The following is an 18015-nucleotide window of genomic DNA, read 5'->3' as shown; positions in this document are numbered from 1 at the left end:
GCTTTGCCTTTTGGGTCAAACTGCAACTTTTTTTTGTTTTTTGCTTTTAACAATTGTCACTCACTCTTTCAGTAAATTTGTTATACATTGTTACAAAAGTTTCAGAAGTGAGGCGCTTAGGATATTGTCGACTTCGGATAAAATGGATGTTTTTTGTCAGATTAATTATCATGGTCTATTGCCATTATCCCTCAAGAGAAAAGTATATTATAGCTGTGTCTTACCAGTACTCACTTACGGGGCAGAAACCTGGAGGCTTACGAAAAGGGTACTACTCAAATTAAGGACGACACAACGAGCTATGGAAAGAAGAATGATAGGTGTAACGTTAAGGGATAAGAAAAGAGCAGATTGGGTGAGGGAACAAACGCGAGTTAATGACATCTTAGTTGAAATCAAGAAAAAGAAATGGGCATGGGCAGGACATGTAATGAGGAAGGAAGATAACCGATGGTCATTAAGGGTTACGGACTGGATCCCAAGGGAAGGGAAGCGTAGCAGGGGGCGGCAGAAAGTTAGGTGGGCGGATGAAATTAAGAAGTTTGCAGGGACGGCATCGCCACAATTAGTACATGACCGGGGTTGTTGGAGAAATATGGGAGAGGCCTTTGCCCTGCAGTGGGCATAACCAGGCTGATGATGATGATGATGATTGTAACGAGAGTTGACTGTATTTCTTCATTTGGATAAATCTCCAACAGGGCCTACCATAGAAATAGAGCCATTAAAGGAACGAAACTGCACTTATGTTTATGACAATGCAACGGATGTCAAAAGAGAGCAGTGTGAAATTGAGCTGTTGGGAATTATAAAAAGTAAATCTGATCTTTTTTATTGTTGTTCAATAGAACAAAATCTGAGGACACCTAACCACTTCTTATGAGTTGTGAATGTGAAAGCTATAATGTCCCATTGAAGGCTGCTCAGCAGTCCTTTGATTTATAAACTGCTTGTGGGCAAGCGAGCGCATTGAGATGCTTGGCACATTTTGATTTGGCCTTACCAAGGCGCATTTGAATGCAGGCGAGAGCTTGCGTGGATGAGGAATGCATGGATAACACAGGCTTCCGAGAGCAAGGATGACGTGGTGCCGTGGAGATGCCCTCTTCTCTCAGGCAACACCTGATGCACTAGTGCTGCAGCTGGCTTTTCCTTTTGCCTGCCCTGCTCCGTTGAGACGTGCTCGTGTCGTGCCACCATAGCCAATAAGAACTCCATCAAGGCGCATTCGTGACAGGCCGTCGCAGCCAGTTGAAATTTAGGTGCTGTTTCACTGCTATAGACGCAGGATGCCAGCATTTTGCTCAATGAACTATTTGACACTTTCGCATCAAAAGGAAAAGCCGGGACATTTGGCTGTTCCAGCTGGGTCAAGTCTGGATTGAGGACATTTACATAAAAGTCGGGACGGTCCCGTTGAATTCTAGGCAGTTGGCAACCCTACGCGTGACACATGCAGTGCTCAACCAATTGAGCTATGACGGTTCCTCCTAACAAAATGTCGAGTCTCTCGGACTCTTCTCCTTTATTTCATAGAAAAGGTCTCGACCCTGGCAGCTCTTGAGGCTGCGTATGAGTGGATTTAGAGCACTTCCAACTACGACAAAACAGAATGCACCTGGCAATAACTCAGAATATTTTATTTCGAAGCTTGTGATCAGTCTTTTATGCCATGCATGTCACTGTGCATGCCAAGCAAAGCAGCAACCCGTCACAATACTAGCATTGCATTCATAAAATGAGCGTAAAGTCATGTGACTAGTGTGCTGACCGTCCGGCTGCAGACACATTTGCATGGGCAACGGATGGATGCAGATGGAGCAAGACCCTCCCAATTTCAGCACCTTTGACAAGTAGCAAACGATGGTGAACTCGACATTGAAAAGGCACCTGCTCTTTACCGTCAGGCCAACCATGATGGCTATAGTAAGCTGCGTGTTGATGTAGGGTGACATGATGCGCAGTGTGTGCTTTGACTGTCATGCAGATTAGCCTTAACAAGCTGAGGGTAACAAGTTGAGGGTTCGGGGCGGACTCCAGACTTGCTGATGACGTGGCCTGGGAACAGGAGCTCATCATAAGCGAAGTGACACTTCTCTGGCTTCAGAGTGAGCCCTGATGACTTAATGGCCTCTAATACTGTCGTAAGCCACCTAAGGTGATCGTCAAAATTTCCGGCGAAGACAACGACGTCATCCAAGTAAACAAGACACGTCTGCCACTTCAGTCCTGCTAACACTGTGTCCATGACGCGCTGAAATGTTGCAGGCGCCGAGCACAGTACGAATGGCATGACCTTGAACTCGGTAGAGGCCATCTGGCGGGATGAAGGTGGTCTTTTCGCAATCTCTCTCGATGACTTCTCTTTGCCAGTAGCCAGACTTGAGGTCCATCGACGAGAAGTATTCAGCGTTGCAGAGCCAATCCAATGCATCGTCTATCCGTGGGAGAGGGTATACATTCTTCTTCCTGATCTTCATCAGTCAACGATAACCGGCGCAAAAACGTAGGATTCCGTCCTTTTTCTTCACCAGGACTGCAGGAGATGCCCATGGGCTTTTCAACGGCTGGATGATGTCATCACACAGCATTTCGTCGACTTGCTGCCTAATAGCTTCATGTTCCCGCGTCGAAACTCGGTAAGGGCTCCAGCGGAGTGGTCGAGCGCACTCTTTGGTTATTATGTGATGCTTTGCAACTGATGTTTGTCGAATCCTCGATGACGTTGAAAATCAGTCGTTGTCTTGTAGGAGACGACTTCTGAGCTGTTGCTGCTTTTTCATGGAGAGACTTGAATTTACGTCGAAGTCTGGTTAGGGGACTATGGTTGTCGGCTTAGATGCGGCAGAATCCGAGAGGACAAAGGCATTGCTGGTTTCCACAATTTCCTCTATGTATACGATTGTCTTGCCCTTGCTGATGTGCTTGAACTCAGCTGAAGTTGGTTAGCATCACTTCCGCTTCCCTCCGTGGAGTCGAGCGATCCCTCTTGCGACAGAAAATTTCACGGTCGAGCAGTAGATGTTAGTCGCCCTCAATGACGCCTTCTACGTCAGCGGGTGTTTCGGTGCCGACGGAAATAATAATGCTGGAGCGTGGCGGGATGCTCACTTGATCTTTGAGCGCACTCAAGGCGTGGTGACTGCGAGGGCTCTTTGTCGGTATCGCTTTATCTTCCGACAGTGTTATCGATTTTGACTTCAGGTCGATGATTGCGTCATGTTGGTTCAGGAAGTCCATGCCGAGAATGATGTCTAGTGAACACTTTTGGAGGATAACGAAGGTGGCAGGGTAAGTCCGGTCATGAACGGTAATTCTTGCCCTGCAGATTCCAGTTGGCATAATTAGGTGTCCTCCAGCGGTCCGAATTTGACTGCCTTCCCATGCAGTTTTAAGTTTCTTCAACTGGGCGGCGATGTGTCCACTCATTACGGAGTAATCGGCCCCTGTGTCCACTAAGGCGGTGACTGCATGGCTGTCGAGAAGCACATTGAGGTCGGGGGTTCTTTGTCCTGCGTTACAGTTAGGTCTTGGCGTCGTATCACGGCTGCATCGCATTGACTTGTGGCTGGTATGTGGTGTCGTCAGGTCGTCTTTAGTTGGCATATTCTTTGCTTCCAGACTTCGTCGGGATAGCGGCGCGTCGTTGTTATGTCGTCGAGATGGTCTCTTCGGCGTCTTCGGCAGCGGAGAGTCTTCATCGGTTCAATGAACAGCAACCGCACCTCCATCGGTTGCTGCTTTTAGTTTTCTGGATATGGGCTCACAGACCGGCCCTGGGCTGGGCCAGTGTATGGTTGGCACTGCAGCGACAGGTAGCGGCCTGGTGACGGCGAACGGGACGGTCGTCAAGGGCTCCACTGAGTGGCGGCGAGGTAGTCGGCGATATCGCGAGGTCGTTCGCCAATCTGTGGTCGCGGTGCGTTAACGGCAAACCCTTGCAATCCCATCTCCTGGTATAGGCATCGGTGGTAGATGTGACCCGCTTCTCTGCAGTGGTAACAGAGCGGGCGGGGGTCAGGTGCGGGCCAGACATCTGTCTTCCTTGGGTAGCTTCGATGGACGACGGGTAGGCAAGCTGGCTGCGGCGGCGGCAGTGTTGGACGGCGGAACTCCATTGTTACAGCGCTCTGGCGTGGGAGCGGAGTGTTACTTTGATGGCGGGTGACGGCGCCGTAGGTCATCGCTTCAGGCTAGGCCTGTGGCAATTTCAGCTGGCCTTTGGGAAGTTGTAGTGGCCGCTGGATTTCTTCTCTCACGAAGTCCTCGATCCACGTAACCTGAGGCTGGGATCTTGGGAACATCTCCTGAAGTTCCTCTCGCACGACTGCTCTAAGTCTCGCGTAGGTCATCAGTGGCCAATGATTGAACTTCGGTGTAGTTTGCTGGGCTTGCACGGCGGTTGAATTGCCGGTTACGCATTTCCAGAGTTTTCTTGATGCTTGTGGCCTCGTGAAGAATCTCTTAAACGGTTTTCGGTGGATTTTGTATCATTCTGGCGAAAAGTTCTTGCTTGATGCCACGCATGAGTAGGCGAAGCTTTTTCTCCTCGGACATTTCGGGGTCGGCGTGGCAGAACAGGCACGTCATCTCCTCGGTAAGACCGCTGTGTTTTCGTTGGGTAGTTGTACTCGGGCTTCTAGCATAGTTTCGACCCGTTCCTTACGCACGACGCTCGTAATGGTCCACAGGAAGGCGCTACGGAACAGGTCCTATGTTGTCAGGGTTGACTCCCAGTTCTCAAACCATGTCCTGGCAGCATCTTCTAAGGCGAAGTGTACATGCCGCCACTTGTTGTCGGAGTCCCAGTTGTTGAAAGTTGCGATTCTTTCATATGTCTCAAGCTAGGTTTCTGGATCTTCAAACAATGATCCGTGAAAGGTTGGTGGGTCCCGAGGTTGCTGCAGTAGAATTGGGGACACGCTGGGGCAGCCATTGGGGTTTCTGACTTGGGCTTGATCCCTCTGATCTTCTCTGAAAGAGGTCCGTATTCTGGTCGCAATGCTTGCTGCTTATGGCTTGCTCGCTGGTCCTTGGCGACGTTGGTGTTGTTCTTGGGTTTCGGGCTTGGATTGCGGCTTTGCGGGGGTGTTCGGTACATGAATGCACCAGCACCTCCACCAGATGTCACGTAGTAGTGAATGGTAAAGAAGGCAGCAAAACTTTGATAAATGAAATTAGCGTTTTATTGGGCGAACTTGTGCCCTCAAAAGCAGGCTACACTCAAAGAACAACGATAGCGGCGAACACGCTCGGTGATTGTCAAAAATCTGATCAGCGGGTCAAGCGCATCGGCTTTTATACATCAGTCGTCGAATGTTCCAGAGTAATCGCTGGGACCTACGCGTCTTCCACAAAGTTCTCCACTATTCCCGTCGCGCATACATGCAATCAGATTACACAAGGTTTGGTGACAGACAGCGGATGGAACGATTGATAACATTCCAGAAACTTCCGATACATGCAGGCATGTCCTGCGCTGTGCGATAACATTTGTTAGGTGGTGACAGGTTGTCACCTGGAAAAGATAAACAAGTACACCTGTCAATATGGTGCAGATGCATTACTGAACTAACTGAACTCCTCAAAGTAAAATACCGTCAGAAAAATTGAAAATATGACCTAAGCACATCCTACAGACATGATAGCATCGGAGTTTAATTTGAATATGCGAGAAAACATAATTCTGTTACGCAGAAACTAAAACACAAACCTCTTTTTCAAGCGGTGCGGCCTGCTCAGTTCCTTATATCACCATCGCGCTCACTTCCATGCAACCGTAAGAAAGCTGCGGTTGCTGGGAAGTGTGGCAAGCAGTCAGGGATCTTTTAATGCTGTCGCATTCCACTCTTAAAGTTGAAGCCTAAAGGCTCATTCACACTGGCAACTGACAGTGGTCACGCGACCAAGTTGGTCGCAAAGTGACCAGTCGCAAATGGTCGTGTTTCTTGAAAAGCAACCATTTTGGGCCAGTCACTCACTGCTCAATTTTTCAGTCGCGTGACCATGGTCGCAAAACTGATAAACCAATCAGCGGCGCACCGGAAGTGATCGTTCATGTGTCTATATCCGGCCTCCTCCCGTGTCGTGACAAATTTTTCGTAGATTCCGAGAGTTCTCACTGAGAACTCCGGGATCGCGACTTGCGGGTTGTACTCAGCCGGCCTTGCCGGTGTGAACATCAGTCGCCTTCGGTCGCTTTTTGGTCACGAGCCGCAAATGTTCATGCGACCTCCTCAAGTTGCTGGTGTGAATGAGCCATAAGTGTACTCCAAATTTTTATTTCCTTCACTATGAGGCCCAGACACACAGTTTTTTCTTCTCGCGAACGTAGCTCTTGTAGTGTTCCCCATATCGTTGCATGCGCTGTTCCTTGTGGCTCGATTGCAGATTTTTTTTATTGTGGATGAACGTAGGTATCTTGGAAGGCGACTTCCCAGGATGGCCATGAAGCACAACTTCCTCCCATGGACTGCTGTCACTAGCGCGCACAATCCAACAGGTTTAGCTTCGTTATGGTGACCTTCTCTCCGTCGCTCCATCCCACCAAACTTGCCTTTTGATTGAACTCTATGATTCATTTGTACACAGTGATCTTGCCCTCAAGCCCAGAGAAGGTTGGCATGGCTGCTGAAGTGTCCAAAATCACTCGCGTGGGCGTCTGTGTTGCAAGTTTCTCGAAGAGCTGCTGGTTTTGACGCAACACCTGTGCCAGCATCTCCAAGATGCCCACAGAATTCATTGACAATTCTGGGCTAGCATCGTTACTCACCACAGCTACCTGTCCTCCACAGTAGAGCATTTCTTGGAACGTTAACAATCACTCACAAATGTTCGATGGTCTTCTCAATCATCAAAGGAGGCGCAGTCTTATCCCACTTCTGGTGTGTGAACGTGTCAGATCAAAACAATGTTTAATAAAGTGGAGAGAAGTACAGCACGAATACGGTCAGATGTATTTGAATGACGACAGTGTTTCATTGTTGTCATTCAAGCTTCATCGTCAAACTATTGCAGTCATGCCATAGTCATCGCGCTGTTGTTCTGCCATAGTTGTCACTTCAGCAACGTCACACTGTTGTCACGTAATAGTGATAGGGAAAAAATACAGCAGGGGGCAAGACTGTCAATAGCTGAACTACCTTTTTACTGGGTAAACCTGTGCTGGCGATCATCGAAATCTGATCTGCTGATCAAGCGTGTTGGCTTTTACACGTGAGTTGTCAAAGTTTCCAGAGTAATCGCTGGCATCTGCGTGTCTTCCAGAAAGTACTACACAGTTCACGTCGCCCATACAATCTGATTACCGACCGTATATACTCGTGTATGAGCCACACTTTTCTTCTTGAAATTTTCTCATGTGCGGGTTATAGACAAATCAGGCCTGTAGCTACACATTAACACAATATAGTGTCACTGTGACTACTGTATCAGATAATATAAAAAACTGGTGATAGACATCAACATTTTATTTCACTATTTATTGCCGCTTTCATGCTAATCACTCTCGAATGAGCTCAGCTAATCAGAACTCTCACCACTGTAGGACGAACTCGGCTCACCGGCGTGCTGTCAAAGCTGGTCATCCTCGGTGCATCCATGGTGTTTGATATCCCCGTGATTCGAAAGCTCTTTGCAATGGGGTCCACTGGCATGGAACACCACATGTCCAGAATGGAACTGCACGCGTGCTGAAGAAACGCTTGCTTCAGTCACCCTGTCGGAGTTGTTTCGGGGTTGCCTACAGCCATCCACTCGATATAGCACCACCAAAATTCCGTCTTGAATGGCCAGTTTATGCAAACATCGAGCGGTTGCAGCACGCTTATCAAGCCACCAGAAATCAAGTCCAAGTCCGTTCGGCAGTCGGTCAACCGAGCTTTCACTCAGTCTGTTAGGTTGACGCGCAGCAATGAAGATAATGGTATGTGGTGAGTGGGAAAAACTAACTGGCGCCATCTTGTAGCACTTTGTGAGACTATGTGCATTTTTGGCACAGTTTTTTTTTTCCAATATTTTCGTTGGAATGTAGGGGTGCTGGCTATACATGGAGGCGGCTTATACATGAGTATATGCGGTGCATAAGCTTCAGTGACAACAGAGAATGAATAGAACCATCAATAACATTCCAATCTGTTCCAATCATGCAGGCGCGACTTGTACTGAGTGATAACTTTTAACATTTGTTAGCTGGTAAATATTGGTCACCGGAGAAATATAAACAAGCACATGTGTCACTACAGTCGAACACGGATATATCGAACCCACATATATGGAATTATTGTCTGTATCGAACTCGTAAATTATCCCCTTGAAAATTCTGTGTAAAAGTATAGAAATTCGTACGTTTATATCAAACGATATTTTTACTCGCCATTGGATATATAGAACGCCGCGCGATCTCGGCACTCGCTGCACCCGCGTGCTCCGCGCCTCCCCCGAAAGGCTCGGAAAATGTGAGAGCGAGAGGGAGGGAGGCTCAGACGGTACTCCCGCTGCGCACGCTCTCCGACTTGCGGCAACACCCTGCTTGCGGAACTGCTTTTATTTTTCTCTCTCCCAATGTCTCTCATCCTTCCCCCGCGTAACCATAGTGATCGGCTCGGAAAAGGTAGCCAGGAACGAAGGCGGCGGTGGCCTCCTCCTTTTGCCTTTTTTTTTCTTGTTGCTTTTCACGAGCTTTGCTCAGCCAACGGTGAAAAAGCGGGTGAGTGCTTTGTTGGCGGTGGCTGCGCACGTGAATTCTTGTGTTTTGTGCGCGTTCTTGTGTTTCGTGTTCATTATTGTTTTGCGTGCGTCTCACGGCACGTGTGACTGGATCGTGGTGAGCTGACGCGGAAGCAATGGCCGCAGCAAGCACAAGCAGCGTCAAGAAGCGCAAGAACCTGGACTTTGCGACAAAGCTGAAAGCCATTCAGCGTGTTGAGGTGGGCGAGAAAAGTGCGACGGTGGCAGACGACTTCGGGATTCCTCGGAGCACTCTAAGCACCTTGTTAAAAAACAAGGCGGACATAAAGTCGAAAGCGGCGGAGCAACGAACGTCGGCAGCTTGTCATGTGCGCGCTCCTGCCCACGAAAAAGTTTAAAAGGCCCTCTATGCGTGGTTTTTAGAGGTACGGGCGAAGAACATTCCGGTGGATGGCCCAATGCTAATGGCTAAAGCCAAATGGTTTGCCGCTGCACTCGGTGATGACAACTTCTCCGACAACACAGGGTGGCTGCAGAGGTTTAAAAACCGCCATAAGATAGTGAGCAAAACCATTTCTGGGGAAAGCGGAGTCGTCATCAGCCAGGATATCCAGCAGTGGATTTCGAAGGAATGGCCGGAAATTTGCGCGAAGTTTTCATCCGCGGAAATCTTCAACGCCGATGAGACCGGGTTGTTTTGGCAGATGCTGCCCAGCAAGACGCTCGACATCCGGGGCAGCACGTGTCACGGGGGCAAGGTGAGCAAAGTCCGCGTGAGCGTTCTGCTCGCTGCTAACATGGATGGCTCTCAAAAGCTCCAGCCCTTTGTGATTGGCAAAGCAAGGGCACCGTGCTGCTTCAAAAACTGTAAGCAGCTCTCCGTTCGCTAGGCCTTCAATAAGAAGGCGTAGATGACACGTCAGCTGTTCACAGAATGGCTGCAAGCGTGGGACGCCGAACTGGGCAAGTCGGGGCGTCACGCTTGCCTCCTCGTCGATAACTGCTCGGCCCATCACACCACCTGCGAGCTCGAAAACATCGCGCTCAAGTTTCTGCCGGCGAACACGACAGCGAAGTTGCAGCCGCTCGACCAGGGCATCATTAAGTCGTTCAAAGTCGGCTACAGGAGGCGACTCATTGATAGGCTTTTGGTGAACCTCCGCAGGGGCACCGAGCTTAAGGTTGACCTGCTGGGGGCCATTCAAATGATGACGGGTGCCTGGAGAGACGTGAAGCAGGATACTGTGGCCAACTGCTTCCGGAAGGCAGGCCTCATGATGGCCAAGCTTCCTGAAACCTGCGAAGACGGCGACGGCGACAACGAGTGCATGGACGACGCGTTTCGCGAGTTGTCATCCCTTTTCCCGGCTGCCGTTCCAGCCGAAGTGTCTGCTGATGATTATGTGAACGTTGACAGCAATGTTCAGGCTGTTGCGAGCCTCGCCGACGAGGACATTGTAGCTGCAGTTGGAGGGACCCAGGCTGACAGCTCGAGTGGCGACGAAGATCGTCCGGACGAGGGCGCGGCTACACGCTCGTACTCCGCCGCTGAAGTGGCGGCAGCGTTCAGCTTGATTCGCCGTTGTTGCGGCGACATGGAAGGAACCGGGCTTTTGCACCTGAACAGCCTCGATAAGATCGATATTGGCGTCTTTAATTTCATTTGCAAGGCAGAGAAGCAGACCAACATAAGCGATTTTTTTTTCACGCAAATAAAGCATTACGTTGCGTCGTGTGTGCGGAAATGGTTGTCATTCTTGAATGCGCCGATCGGTAGGTCATCGTCCGCCACAGGTAAAGTCTCTGGGCCTGTATTTTTTATATCGAATTTTTGATATATCGAATTAATTCGCGATCCCTTTCGAGTTCGATATATCCGTGTTCGACTGTATTGTCATGCCGTTGTCATCATAACGCCTTCACCATTCTCTTGAATCTATCCTCGTGATTCTCTTGTGGGGATGCTCGACTCTAGCAATTATCCTGATGATGTGGGGATGTTTTGCCCATGCGCCAACCAGCTTCACAGGACCGTCCTGCAGATGGCCTAGGAGCAGGACACCAGAATGGATGAACATGATCGTCTGAATGTGCGAGCATTCACGTGACAGTACACACGAACAATTAGGCGTTGGTGTCCAACATGGGGACAGATATATTCGCTTGCTACCTGGTTGCAGTGAGTCAGACTTCTCCATTTGTCGCGTGCCCATCGGCATGTTCTGAGAATAGTAATTCGGCTAGCAGGCATTAGGGTACGAAAGGTGCAATAAATGCCTTTGTGATCGTTTGCGCTACTGTGTTGTCTTTCGTTTGGCTCAAGAGCATAGGTGAGACCCCATAATCTTAATTATGCTGCTGTGGTTATGCCATCATCATCACTGTGTCATATTCAGATGGCTATCATTCACCCATTGTCATAGCGCCGTCATCATGCTGTCGTGATCATGCAATTGTCATCACTCCAGCTTCGTCACCCGAGTTTGGCCATGCCGTCATTGTTGTCGTGCCATCATTGCCATACAGGCTTTGCGATACAGTCGTTGTTTAGTCATAGTCATACACTCGTCATCCCATTGCCCTCATACTGTTGGCATGCCATTGTCAACATTGTGTCGTCATCATACAGCTGTCATGATACATTCACTGTCATACCATTGTCGTAGTGCCATTGTGGTGATTCAATTGCCATCATTCTAACTTCGACTTCCAACTCTCGTCATGTCGTCGTCATGCCATCGTTGTTACACAGTCGTCGCCACATTGTCATATTACTGTTGTCATCTCCTCAGTAACATCAGACCATGATCATCATCTTGACATAGTCATACCACCTTATACCATCCATTGACGTCATTCCTTTCCTTATTCTATCGTAATTATGCTGTTATCGTTCAAATGTGATTATGCTGCTATTTTCATGCTATCGTGGCCATTGCATCATCGTCACACAGTCGCTATGTGCATCTGTTGTCATACACATGCTGTTAAGTGCTTGCGTGCTATTATAGTGCATGAGTTACAGTATGCTATTCTATCTTCTGTATCTGTGCCCACGAAAGCCACATAGCAGTGATGTTATGGAGCTTACATATATGGCTGGGAATAAATGTTGGGGGCTCTTTTGCATGTTTTCGGGAACTGGGCGGGACCTGCATGATCTTTCATCGCCAATAGCTGGGTTGCTTGGCTGCCGCAGGACACAGCAGCATGACATGGTGTCAGGAAGTTGACCTCTCCAGTCATCCACGTACGGAAATGAGATGTCGCCTTACAGGATGTGCCATGTCTTTTGCAGTGCACGGCCTTTAGCAGCCGCCGCAGCTGGACTTCAACATGTCAGAGTGGTGGGCGTAGATCCTCAGACTTTCGACAACTATTGCTATGCAGAGGGCTTGAACACAAGTGCTCAAAGGAGGCACAAGTGTGTGCCTTGCTCTACACCATGGAACAACAAGCTCGAGACATTCTATTCTCTATTTTCTATTTTCAACCTTTCGGTTGATGATGCGAAGAAGTTCTATGTCGCCAAATGCCGTTTGACCAGTACTTAAGGAGCGCAACTTGATGTGCAAAAGCACTCGCTTCCACAAGAGGCAGCAGATGCCTGGAGAATTCGTTGACTACTTCATGACAGCGCTACTCATTCTTACAGGCCAGTGCGACTCTGGCAACTCCAAGGAAAGCCTCGTCAGGGACTGTTTCCTCGTTGGTCCTTGAGATGAGACGCTTTCTGAAACTTCAAATGGATGGCAAGCTGACCTTTTCAATGACTCTAGTGAAAGCACGGCTGAAGGAAATGTTACAGATGCAACAAGAAAACCTTCGTGGATCGAAAAGCATCAGCGACCCTTCCTTATCCCTGGCGTGTGGTGAGGTTGGTGTTAGCTCCGTGGTACATCAGAAAAAACAGCTGGGGAAAGTCTTTGGATACGAAGGCTCAGTACGCAAAGATGAATGCTGCTGCAAGTTCTGTGGGGGCAATTTGCATGTGAGGACTGCCAGCCCAGTGAAGGCACAGAATTGCCACAGCTATGGTATCAAGCGACACTTCAGCAACATGTGCCTCAAGAAAACTTCAGAACAGCGGCTGCTACGGGTCTTTTTAGTGCACATGGACTCGGGCAATATTTTTTGGGTTGGTGTCAATGCATCGAGCGCACAGTTGCGATGTGTTCAAGTAAGAATTGACATGCCGATCATTGCTAAGGTGGATACGAGCTCCATAGTTTTGGTAATACTGCCATCTTTTTAAGGTTTACCTACTAGACTGAGAAAACTAGACGAGATGCCGACTGTTGCAAGCGGCGCTCACCTTAATTTTTTGGGCAAATTCGAGGCAGAAGTTCAACAGAAGGAAAAATCTTGTCAAGTGTACTATGTCGTCACCCTTTTGAGACACATTCTTCTTGGCTTGCCAGCTTTCGAAGCATCAGGGGTAATTAAGTCCGTGGAGCCCTTAAGCAAGTAGACTAATTACGACACCTTCCTTGCACAAGCTTTGAACAGCATTGGCACAATGCCAGGAGAGTGTCACATCAGACTTAAGCCAGAACTCATTACTTTTGCTATATGTGTACCATGCCGGATACCGATTCTACTGAGAGACCAGTTGAAAAAATGAAATGAGAAAATGTAGGAAATGGGCATGATTTTCAAACTTGACGGGCCAGCTGACTTGTGCCCCAGTACTTTGCCAGTCATAAAACCTTCAGGAGACACCATGCGTGCCCGTCGTGCGGGGTCACGGTGACACTCGCACACGTGCTCTGGGAGTGCAGAAACGCTCCGCCCGACTCTACCTTCGAAAGGTGGGAGAAGACCATAAGAAGCCCGCTCCTACAAGACCAGCAATGGGCTGTCCAGCAGGCTCGCACAGCGGCCGCCAGGTATTCCCTTTCGGTCCCTGCGTGGGAGATGCCCACTGCGCGCTGACGTGCGTCCTGCAGGACTTTTATTAAAGTTTTTCCAATCCAATCAGGGTATGCGCTGACTTGACGCAGTTAAACAAATCAGTTTTGAGAGAAAAGTTCCCACTACCTGCGGTTGATCAAGCACTAGGTTTGTTAGCGCAAATTGGTTCTATCAAGCAGAGTTCACTTGCCTCAATTTGTTTGCTCTGTCTCTAATATCGGATCAGTTTACGTTATAGAAGCCGCTTCGTTGCTAGCATTCAGTAAAACGGGATAAACGTAACAAAGCAACATGCAAGTTATTATACAGTTGAGACATACAACTGTGCAAAATAGTTTTTGAATTCAGAGCAGGCTGAACTACTTCCGCATCCACCATAGACTTCCAGGAAAAGGCCAAGGCTGCTTCAGCTTCTTTTCCATAGTTGAAGCTACCAGCCTGATATTCCCACATCAGGATTTTACTTGATACGGTAAGATACCGCGACCCCAAATCTACCGAATATATACGGGTTTAAAGTAAGAAAATAAAAGTGCACGTAAATGTGACATGCACCCAATTTATAAAAGAAAACCAAAGCGTGTCCCCCACATTCACACTAAGAAAAACACAAGGCATGCTGAATTTACCTTCACAGAAGGGTAATTTATGTTTAAATGAGCTGTCATAATGAAAGCAGCGCATCATCGTCATCATTTGCACTTCATGGGCTATGGATACCAGGGACACAGGAGCGGTATACTTGAGTGATCCCATCTAGAGGTACTGCTACCACTTTCACAAGATTTTATGTGAATCTGCATTGGACTTGCCGAAGTATTCGATTGAGAGTGTTCCTGGCGCTGTGCGCAGTAAGCTTGGCACAGTGCCAGGAGCTCTGGTGGTGGCATATGTGTATGCGGCTGGTGCCAAGTCATATGAAATGTTGAGAGAGTGATAGTGTCTCTGAAAGTGATTGACTGAGAATACTGCTGCAGGTTGTGATCAAACGCTAAGTGAACCCACAGCAACCTTCAAGAAAACATGCTGTCACCTTCTTCAGTGGCCAAAGGTGCTGCGTCTGATGGCTTTGATGGTAGGCAGTTGCAAATGCTGCAAACACGATTTCAGTTTTGTATCTAGTTGTAACGTGCTGGCAATTTTTGGACCACATTTTCTCCGAAAGAAGGTATGTGTTAGATTCGTGTAAATACGTTTGCTGAACTTAGGCATATGGAGGCATTCTATTGAAGTTCTGAATACAAATGCACCTGGACAATAAATTACTAAATCTTAGTATTTATCTTTCTTTCTTTCTTCCTTTCTTTCTTTCTTTCTTTCTTTCTTAGTATTTTAGTGTGACTAATGAAGAAGTGGCTTAGTTTGCTTGCTCTGAAGCTTGCACACAACTGAAGTTTTCATATTTCATAATCTGCAGAGCCAATACTTGTTGTTTGCAGAATGTAGTGAAAGGGAACTGTAGCTGGGCTCAGCATGGCTTTGTACTCAATTTTTCTGGTGCTGATTGAATTGGGGACTTCCTCTAACAGGCCTGGGCAGCTGCTGTCCCTGGCATTGTGTTTGTGTTCACTGGTCCAAGTAGCACGAGGTGATGAGGAGCTGCACCAAATGATAATCGACAGCTGCACACGCTTCTGCAAGGACCTCCATGCAGCTGACCCAGACGCTTGCTCCTTTGAGGTGGGTGGCCACATATGGTGTTCTGGTTTCTGTGGCGACAAGCCAGCCTCCTACTTGTTTTTTGTTGTTCTTTCTTATCACATGCTTCAGAACATCCTGAGCTAAGTAAAACCACATTGTAATGAAGTTGAAGGGGAAGTCAAAATTACAGTATTTTGTCATATTGATTGCTTCGTTATACCCATTATTGCCCTTTACTTCAGCATATGGGCATTGGGGTGCACAACATTAACATGCATAGAAAAGGCTTTGGGGCCCATGGAACCACTACATGGCCATGTATGTGATGAAATTTTAACAAAACTGCAGAAGATTCTTTGACGTGTGCAACACACAACTTCCTAACAGCTGACACGAAAGCCCTTACAACAGCTGCCTTCTGTTCCCATGTGACACCTTCACTGGTGATGACAACATATTAAAGCTAGATCTAATGAATCTTGGTTAAAACATTGGTCCCATGGTATGCTTGCGATTCTTTCATTGGCACACAATTGTATTTATTTGGACAACAATTCAAATTTGTTACATTTTTTCGTGATGTTGCGTCCATATGAGTGCTCCATGCTGCGACACGACAGCGCGACAGGGTCTGCCTGTTGCATTGCTCGAACATCACGTGCACGTGGTTGCCGCTTTATGATAATTCACCCGCTGTAAAGTCGAGTAGCCATTCTGCATTTTTGAAAAATAACTGCAAAGCAAAACTTTCTATGCAATGAATAAAAGATTGCCGCAGAACACAGGTTCACTATTAAACTGAGAACCCTATTGGTATTCAGTGCAACAGAGCGGCAGTAATTACTTTATTTATTTATTTATTACAATACCCTCAGAGCCAACAGGGGCATTACAGAGGGGGTTGTGGAAAAAAGAAAGTACAAGCAAAGAGCAAAAGTCATAATGCAGATGCCTGTTCAATGATATGCTCAATAATGGCTGTCTTGAAGGATGGCGTGTCTTCACTGCAGGCAGTAAGAGGCGGAAGGTGGTTCCCCTCTGTGCTAGTCTTAGGTAAGAAAAAATATTAAAAAGCAAATTTGTTTTGCAGCTAGGGATGGCAACTATATGCGGATGATCAACACGTGATGATATATGTGATGGGAATGAAGAAAAAAATTCCTGTTTTAGTGTCTGGTTATGAAAGAAAATGCTGTGGAAAACACTAAGGCATGCAATTTTTCTACGAACTCCAAGATTAGTTAGACCAAGTTTTGATTTCACTAAAGAAACACTAGCTATGCGAGAATAATTCGAAAGGATGAAGCTAGCTGAGCAATTCTGAACAGATTCTATAGCCTCGATTGAAGTGAGTTGTACGGGATCCCACATGGATGATGCATATTCTAGCTTAGGCCACATTAGTGTTTGATACAAAAGTAACTTCAAATGGGATGGAGCCTGAGAGAAGTTTCTGCACATGTAGCCAAGGGCGTGGTTCACATTGTTAGTGACATATTCTATGTGCATGCACCAGGATAGGTTGTTAGTAATGTGAACACCAAGATATTTATAAGGTAGGACACCCTCTAGTGACACTTTGTTAATCTTATAACCGAACATTTTGGACGGATTAGATTGGCGGGAGATGGACATAACTTTACACCTGGATGGGTTAAGAACCATACGCCATCGCTCACACCAATTGAATACGTTGTCAAGATCACACTGAAGGGCGCAACTATCATTAGGGTCATTTATTTATGAAAAAGAATGCAGTCATCAGTAAAAAGCTTAAGGGAAGAGTTAAATCCAATCGGAAGGCAATCAATATAAATTAGAAAGAGTAAAGGATCCAGAACAGAACCTTGGGAGAACGCCAGATGATAATAGGCACATATGGTGATGATAACGAGTCGTTAGCTGATACTAACTGAGAGCGGTTAATCAAGAAACTTTTTTTTTTGGTGCCTTCAATAAACTTTCTCCCTTTCATGCATGTTTCCATTTCCTTCATGCTTCTATATGTTTAGTGTACAGTGATTCAATTGGTAAGAAGAACTTAAAGTGGTAAGAATTAAATCTAATTGGTTAGATGTACTGGAGTCAAACCTTGTAGGTCTCGAAACCAGCTGTGTAAACTTGAACTGCATGCATAGTTTCAAAAAGGATTGGCTGACTGCGGAAGTGTCTCTGATAGTAGAAAAGGGACCAGACCAATCTATTTTGGGAAAATAGAAGTCACCTAACAAAAATAAAGGTAGTGAAGGATATCTCATAACCAAACCATTCAACACATAATTCATCGCAGAAAGATGGTGTCGGGCTCGGTGGCCTATAGCACACACAGAATAATGCACTTTGGTAGTCAAGGTTCATGCAGACACAGAGAATTTCAAGGGCATTAGCGACAATGACGATGTCTGATATGGAGTAATCGGCAACGGCAATCAGTACACCGCCTCCATGTTTTTCAGTCTGATCTTGGTGGTAGATGGTGCAATTTTTTTCGCAGTCAAATAATTCTGTATTACTGATAGCGTTTGAAAGCGAAGTCTCTGTTAGCACCACCACATTGGCAGTGCATGAGTCGTAATAGACGATAAATCATCACGTTTGTTTACAATACTCCGAATGTCAGTAAGCAGAAACGATAAATCCCGATGGTAGATATTAAGAGCACGTTTTTGGCTAGGATAAAGATGTGTCTGCGGCAGCATGGCTAGTGCTAGACAAAGACCTGGCTATACCGCTCTCACTGCTTGGTCCTAATTCACACACACTATCTCTGTC

General features: G+C 47.1%; 1 protein-coding gene across 1 annotated transcript in view; it reads left to right on the top strand.

Annotated features, from left to right (window-relative positions):
* LOC139055694 (focadhesin) overlaps positions 1-18015 on the top strand; it is a 307088-nt gene that overhangs the window by 164403 nt on the left and 124670 nt on the right. The window contains exon 24 of the mRNA XM_070533225.1: positions 15132-15282. Within this exon, the coding sequence (XP_070389326.1) occupies positions 15132-15282 (151 nt within the window). The remainder of the gene's footprint in view (positions 1-15131; positions 15283-18015) is intronic.

The sequence above is a fragment of the Dermacentor albipictus genome, chromosome 2 (assembly GCF_038994185.2).
Source record: "Dermacentor albipictus isolate Rhodes 1998 colony chromosome 2, USDA_Dalb.pri_finalv2, whole genome shotgun sequence".
NCBI lineage: Eukaryota > Metazoa > Arthropoda > Arachnida > Ixodida > Ixodidae > Dermacentor > Dermacentor albipictus.
The sequence above is the reverse complement of the archived record's forward strand: the minus strand, read 5'-3'. Positions and strand labels throughout refer to the sequence as shown.